This window comes from Aegilops tauschii, chromosome 6, assembly GCF_002575655.3.
Source record: "Aegilops tauschii subsp. strangulata cultivar AL8/78 chromosome 6, Aet v6.0, whole genome shotgun sequence".
Taxonomy (NCBI): domain Eukaryota; kingdom Viridiplantae; phylum Streptophyta; class Magnoliopsida; order Poales; family Poaceae; genus Aegilops; species Aegilops tauschii.
Window position 1 is genome coordinate 477,291,683 of NC_053040.3, and position 6,023 is coordinate 477,297,705.

The following is a 6,023-nucleotide window of genomic DNA, read 5'->3' on the forward strand; positions in this document are numbered from 1 at the left end:
TAGTACCTTGTTTTTTCCTTGAGACAGCCAGCATAGGCGCATAGCACAGCAGCAAAAGCCAATGGGCCAGATCGAGCGATCAGCCGGCGAGCGGGGCGAGCGCCAATGGGCCGCGGCCGCGCGAGTCGTTTATAGCCGCATAAAGCCCAGGCCCAAAGCAACGCACGGGAGGAGGGATAAGCCTCGTCTCCCAAATTGCCGCACTCAAAAAAAAACCGCAACCCCCCCTCGAGGCGGAACCCTAGCAGCAGCACCACGCCGCCAGCGGCAGCCATGGCGACTGACGCCGACCTCGCCTCTCTCGACGCCCCCGCCTCTTCCGCCGCTCGCTTCCACCCCAAGGTAAGGGGCAAGGCCAAGGCGAAGCCGAAGCCGAAGACAAAGCCCAAGCCCAAGTCCGGAGCGGAGGGTGGCGTGGATGCGATGGAGACGGACAGGGTGAGTGCCGGCGAGGGCGCGGATCTTGAGGGCGAGGACTTCGTGGTGCGGGAGATGGACGTGTATTTCACGCCCAGGCCCTTCGGCAAGGACACCAAGCTCTACATCGCGCAGTACCCACAGAGGCCATGCTGGCGTCCCTACGAGCTCGGTGAAGCGTGCAAGGAGGTTCGCGTGAGGCCAGAGAGCTCAGAGGTTGAAGTGGATCTGGAGATCGATACAGAGAGTGGCAACTACGACCAAGAGGTTTCTGCATCTCCGAGGCTGACAGAGCAGACCTTATCATCATCGGAGGCAGCGGCTGATGTGGCCGGTTATGCCGTCGGGGTTCTTCGAGGCGGCTTGCTTCATCTGAATCGTCTTGATGCGGTTCTGCAGCTGCGACCATCAATGTCGCATCTGATTTCTGGTCCATCACATACCACCAGGCAGCCTTTACAAGAGGTGGAAACAAATGGCCTGAAGGTTCCATCAGTTAAGGGAGATGAGCGCTCAGAGGGTTCCAACAAGGACTCAATTAAAGAACCTGAGCCATGGATTTCGCTCACTTACGAACCAGCCGGGAGTGATGTTGCAAGCAGGTACTATGCTGAGATGATGGCAAATGAGGGCAGGCCCATCATGGATTTCACAATGAGCACACAAGATTATGCAATGTCATTGTGTCCTGGAGGGCCGACAGGCAGCAAGCGTACTAACAGATGCGAGGTGTTACGGGAGATGCTTTCACTGCCACTGGAAGTGCGCCTGAAGAAATGGTTTACTGAGGTGTCACAAGTGAACCGATTTGATGCTCTGATGCATCTTGCTCCAGACTGTTCGGAGGAAGACCTTCTGAAAATTCTTCCAGTGTATGCAGATTTGGTGCGTGGTTTATGGGTCTGCAAAAGCTCTTTGCTGTATGATGATGGGCATGCTTCCAAAAGGGATAGAATTCTGCTCGGATTTACAAAAGGGGAGTCCATACCTGTGAAATATGTAGACAGACTGATCAGAGATGAGCGAACGAGGAACATGATATTGAATCCACTGGGTAAAAGAAGGGAGAAGCTTAATGATTACAAGTTTATAGTACCAGCAGATTCATCCTTCATAAGACGTTATTCCCATATAGTTAAGGAGCAGGAAAATGCTTGGTCAGTCCGCCTAAGAGCCTGAAGAAATGGCTTACGAATGCAAGCTATGTTACACTATCCGAAGAGCGGCTACCGTTTTTATCTTGTTATATTAGAGTCTTAGTGCAGTGGTACTAGATTGCAACCTGAGGTCATCCTGTTGCTACTTGTTGTAGTCATTTTCCAACAGTAAGAAGTAGGTTTTCTTCAGAAATGAGTAGCGTGTGCTCTTTTGGTCGGTGGACGGTATTCTTGCAGATATATTACAATTTGTGTTGGATACAACTTGAAACCTCATTTCCTTGAACAATTTATATTTGCCCTTCTATTTGTGCTATACTACTTTAGGAAACAATTGATTTTCTCTGATTAGACTCTGATTTATGGTCTTTGTGTGTGGTTAGGCTGGGCAGATTACACACACATATACTAAGTAAAAATGGAAGGTCAAAAGAAAGTAAATTAAGGCATTGCTATTTATTGATGCCCTTTATTACTACTCTGCTTTGAACCCAGAGTTTGAATCCAGACATTGCAGTAAACTACCGGCTGATTAATCATAGGAAGACCGGACTTAATATTTGACAACACTATTGTGATGGTATAGTGTTAGTTATTCATGTAAGGAAGATCTATTATGGTGTATAATTACCCTTGTTTTAGAGAGCACTCTCTGCTAACTCAAGAGTTTGAATCCAGACATTGCAGTAGAACTATTGGCTGATTACACAAAAGAAGACAGGACTTCATATTTGACAGCACTGTTGTGATGGTATATTTTAGTTACTCTTACTCATGTAAGGAAGATCTTTTATGGTGTATAATTACCCTTGTTTTAGAGAGCACTCTGCTTTTTATTATTTTACTTTATGAAAAGAAAAATCTACAAGTACCTTGCGTGAGTGTAATAATTTGAACGGTCCATCTACTGAAGCAATCTGTTTCGAGTACTTTCACCACTGCCTGTAGCATGACATCACGATCGCTTGCACAGTACAGGTAATCTTACTCCTTCCTCCCCCACCATCTCTTGCCGCCCTCTCCCTCTAGATCTCAGAGCTCTTATGTGCAAAAGTTTGCACCATGAATGAAAGCATATCAGATTCTCATTTCATTGGTGCATGCACATGAGTAATGAATGAAATTGGAAGAATTTCTACTCCTATGTAATTTGTTTGATTTGTGTATGCCTGAGCATCATCAATCATAATATAGCTCATTATTTGTACTTCTATTTTTGGGCAATGATAACTATATGTTCGTAATGAAACAATGCACTGGAATTAACAATTTCCTGGTTTAGTAGTCATTAAATTATTCTTCGGTTTCTGTTTGCCGGATCTTCTGTTGCTATGCTCAGTTCTCTGGAAGTACCTCCTGTGAAGTGTGTCGAAGTGGTTGTGACTGTGTACTTACTAGGCTATATGTTGAGTAACCTGGCAGATAAGAACATTCGAGTGTACTGCATTGTCTCTCTCTGCATGTTGCCTGCCAAGTTTTTGGATGAAGCATATACGCCATTTGAGATGCGATTCTCCTGTCTTTAGAAGCATGTTGTATGCCCTAATTTTCTGTATGCTCTCTGTTCTTCAGAGATTATACTTAAAACAGTCTTGATTAAATCAATAAAAATAAGTTAACCTTGGAAATCTCCCGATAGGTAGAGAAGCACTTCAAGCCATGTAGGATATTTGGTATCTACTTCAATTGCACTTGTGATCAACTTTATCAATATCAGAAATAATTTTGGGTCATCAAAAGGAGATTTGCCGGATGCAAAATAAATTGTTCTTCAGAGATGTACTTGATTGAATTGAGCAAGATAAGGTCCAAAGTTGCATCGTTCTTCACATGCAAACTAAATTGTTCTTCAGAGATAGACTTGATTGAATTGTCGGATCTGCTTGAAAGAATCTAGTTTTAGCTATCATTTCATACATGGTCTGGTAATTGTCTGCTATTTGTAGATTCTTAATTTTGTCACTGTGTAATTGCTCAACAATCTTGCAAACTGTGACTTTGTCCCACCTAATGGAGTTTCTGTGTGTTTATGCAGCCTAGAAGTTATTGGAAGTTATCCTGGTGCTGCTAAATGCAGTTGTGTTCGGCTCGCTTCTGCATCGAAGGTTTCTGTTGGAATTAAGGTTATGTTGTCATTTGTTAGCTGGAAGTATTTAATTTTGGTTCTTGTGTTATCTTTGGCCATTCCAAAACATTTATCTGGCCATAGGCCATTTGTTGTCTTCAGGACTTGGGCGCCTGATCCATTTTGAGAAGGGCGAGTGGTTCAGCGGTGGAACCTGTAACAGGGTATTGCCTTACAAGAAGGGAGGGTACATAGGGAATAGATGAAACATGTCATGATGGGGATTGAGCTTGAGGAATAACAAGGCCATAACAGCGGTCAGTAGTTCTAGTTCAAGGGATGTGGTGAAACTGAAGCTCTTGGACACTTGGAGCATTCCGTTCATGAGGTCTGACGGCCATGCTGGTCCTTGCAGGATGTTCCATCCATTTGCACAGGGCAGCAGCAAGGATGGGTCATCGGTTCAGAATGATTGCCTGCATTGGCGCGTGCTAGGGCCCATCGACGCGACGCCTGGAACGATCTGGTCATGAGTTGGTTCTGAACTGATGAAACCTCTAGATGTGTAGTATGTTGCGCTACTTGCTGATCAAGAGTTGTGGGCCAAGTTGGCAATCTCGATTCAGGATTTAGTTCCTTGCATGCTGCTGTGTTCTGATTCTAGTTTAGCAAGAAGTGGTAAAGGATATGCAGGTGTGTGCATTAATATAGTTTGGAGGTATGTATGAACTGGCCGCTCGTTGTTTGATATGGCTGGTTGGCACACCTCGTCTTTCTGAAAAAAAGAAAAATGTCGTGCAATAGCATTGATTTGTGGAGTTCAAGTCGTGCAGTTAACGAGTTAAAACTTCATGTGGATACTGGTTGGCTAAGATCAAGACACACTAGACCACGCGAGTGTTTGTTGTATCCAGCACCACTACGGTCTCCCGCCTTGTGTATATACGCCTAACTGTTTGATTACACGTAGTGTGGCCAAATCGTCTGACTACACTGTGTATGAGTCGCTTCAAATGGTTTGGAGCGACCTCAGACCAGTCGTCTCGTAGTCGCGCCAAACAGTTTAATTACGCTTGTACATTTGATGTAGCCACACGTACTGCCCGTGAGTGTAGTCAAACGGTTTGGCATATATTTATACTATCGGGTTTGGTTTCGCACAAGGGAGAGTGTTGTACGAAGTTATTTCTCTGCGTCAGCTCGTATCATCACAAGCAGTGCACTGAGCCATAGATCGAAGACGAGGCACGGAGTTTTTGGGCCGGCCGGTCATGGAAGCCACAGGCAGGCAGCGGCTAGGCCGATCGGCTGATAGAAGTAGCGGTCTGTCTATCCTGCTGCAGGCAGCGGGACCACTGAAAAAGATGGATTGTTTTGCGAAAGAATCTTTGGACCCATAAAAAGCGGGATTTGCGCTTGTGGCAATTCTCGAGCGAGCGGAGCTGAAAACGAAGACGAAAGATTTTGCCAAAAATGCGCAGGGGTGGACGCAGCGCGCCAACTTGCTCCTGCTCGTCCGCTCCGCTGTAGACCGTTGGACGTCCGGGACGATCCTGTTGCTCTCAGTCTCAGGAGAGCATTATTGATTCTTGACCGTAGCCGTAGCCCGTACGTAGGTAGCTCACCTACCGGCCGGCTACCGTTGTTCCGTGTGACGCCGGCCGAGACCGCCCACGAATTACCTGTGCTTACTTTGGTCCCTAGCTTGTGAATTAGCTAGCTGCTCCTGCTCGGCCGCCGCCGCCGCCGCAGGAGCAAGATGGAACCATGCATGTGACGCGCTGACGGAGACCGATCTGGTTCAGCACCCCGTGATGTTAATTGCTGGCACTAATTGTGGTGGTATGATCGATCTTCTTCAAAAAAGCTTGCTAGATCTTGAGTGCTTGGTTTGGGTTATACGATCACTTGGGGGTTTATGAATCAATCACAACGTCGCACCTGATGCATGCAGATGCGGTACTCGTATGATGTGCTGCATGGGCATATGAAATCTGGCCTGGCCTAGGTAGGGCCCTGGCTAGCTTGTTCTGATCGATCACCATGAGCTAGCGCCATCCATGGCCGTCCCTTTCCCCCTCTTAATTAGGAGAGCGAGGCGCTGCGCGTAATCTGGGATGGATTCATGGACTAGCCGACTAGGAGACACGAACTAATTACTAAGCAGCATCCATCAAATCCCACCTTTTGTTTTGTTTTGTCCCCGAGCTAGACTTGAAGGATCCATCCCCTGCCGGCCGGCTTCGGCTTGGCCGGTGTCATTTTCCTTTCGCTCCCTTTAAACCATCATCATTTCCGCTGCTTCCTGCTAAATCGAATCAAGCCAGCATTTTGCTGGATCTTTCACAAAAAAAAAAAAAAAAACCATCATCATTTCCGGCCGT

At 46.5% G+C, this 6,023-nt stretch overlaps 1 protein-coding gene across 1 annotated transcript; it reads left to right on the top strand.

Moving 5' to 3' along the window:
* The first annotated feature begins 212 nt into the window (after positions 1-212).
* On the top strand, positions 213-5,350 carry LOC109758607 (uncharacterized). Its single transcript, XM_020317475.4, has 4 exons — positions 213-1,574; positions 3,610-3,697; positions 4,209-4,332; positions 4,983-5,350. The coding sequence occupies exons 1-4, from the start codon at positions 274-276 to the stop codon at positions 5,348-5,350; spliced, it is 1,881 nt and encodes a 626-aa protein (XP_020173064.2). The 5' UTR covers positions 213-273.
* The last annotated feature ends 673 nt before the right edge of the window (positions 5,351-6,023 follow it).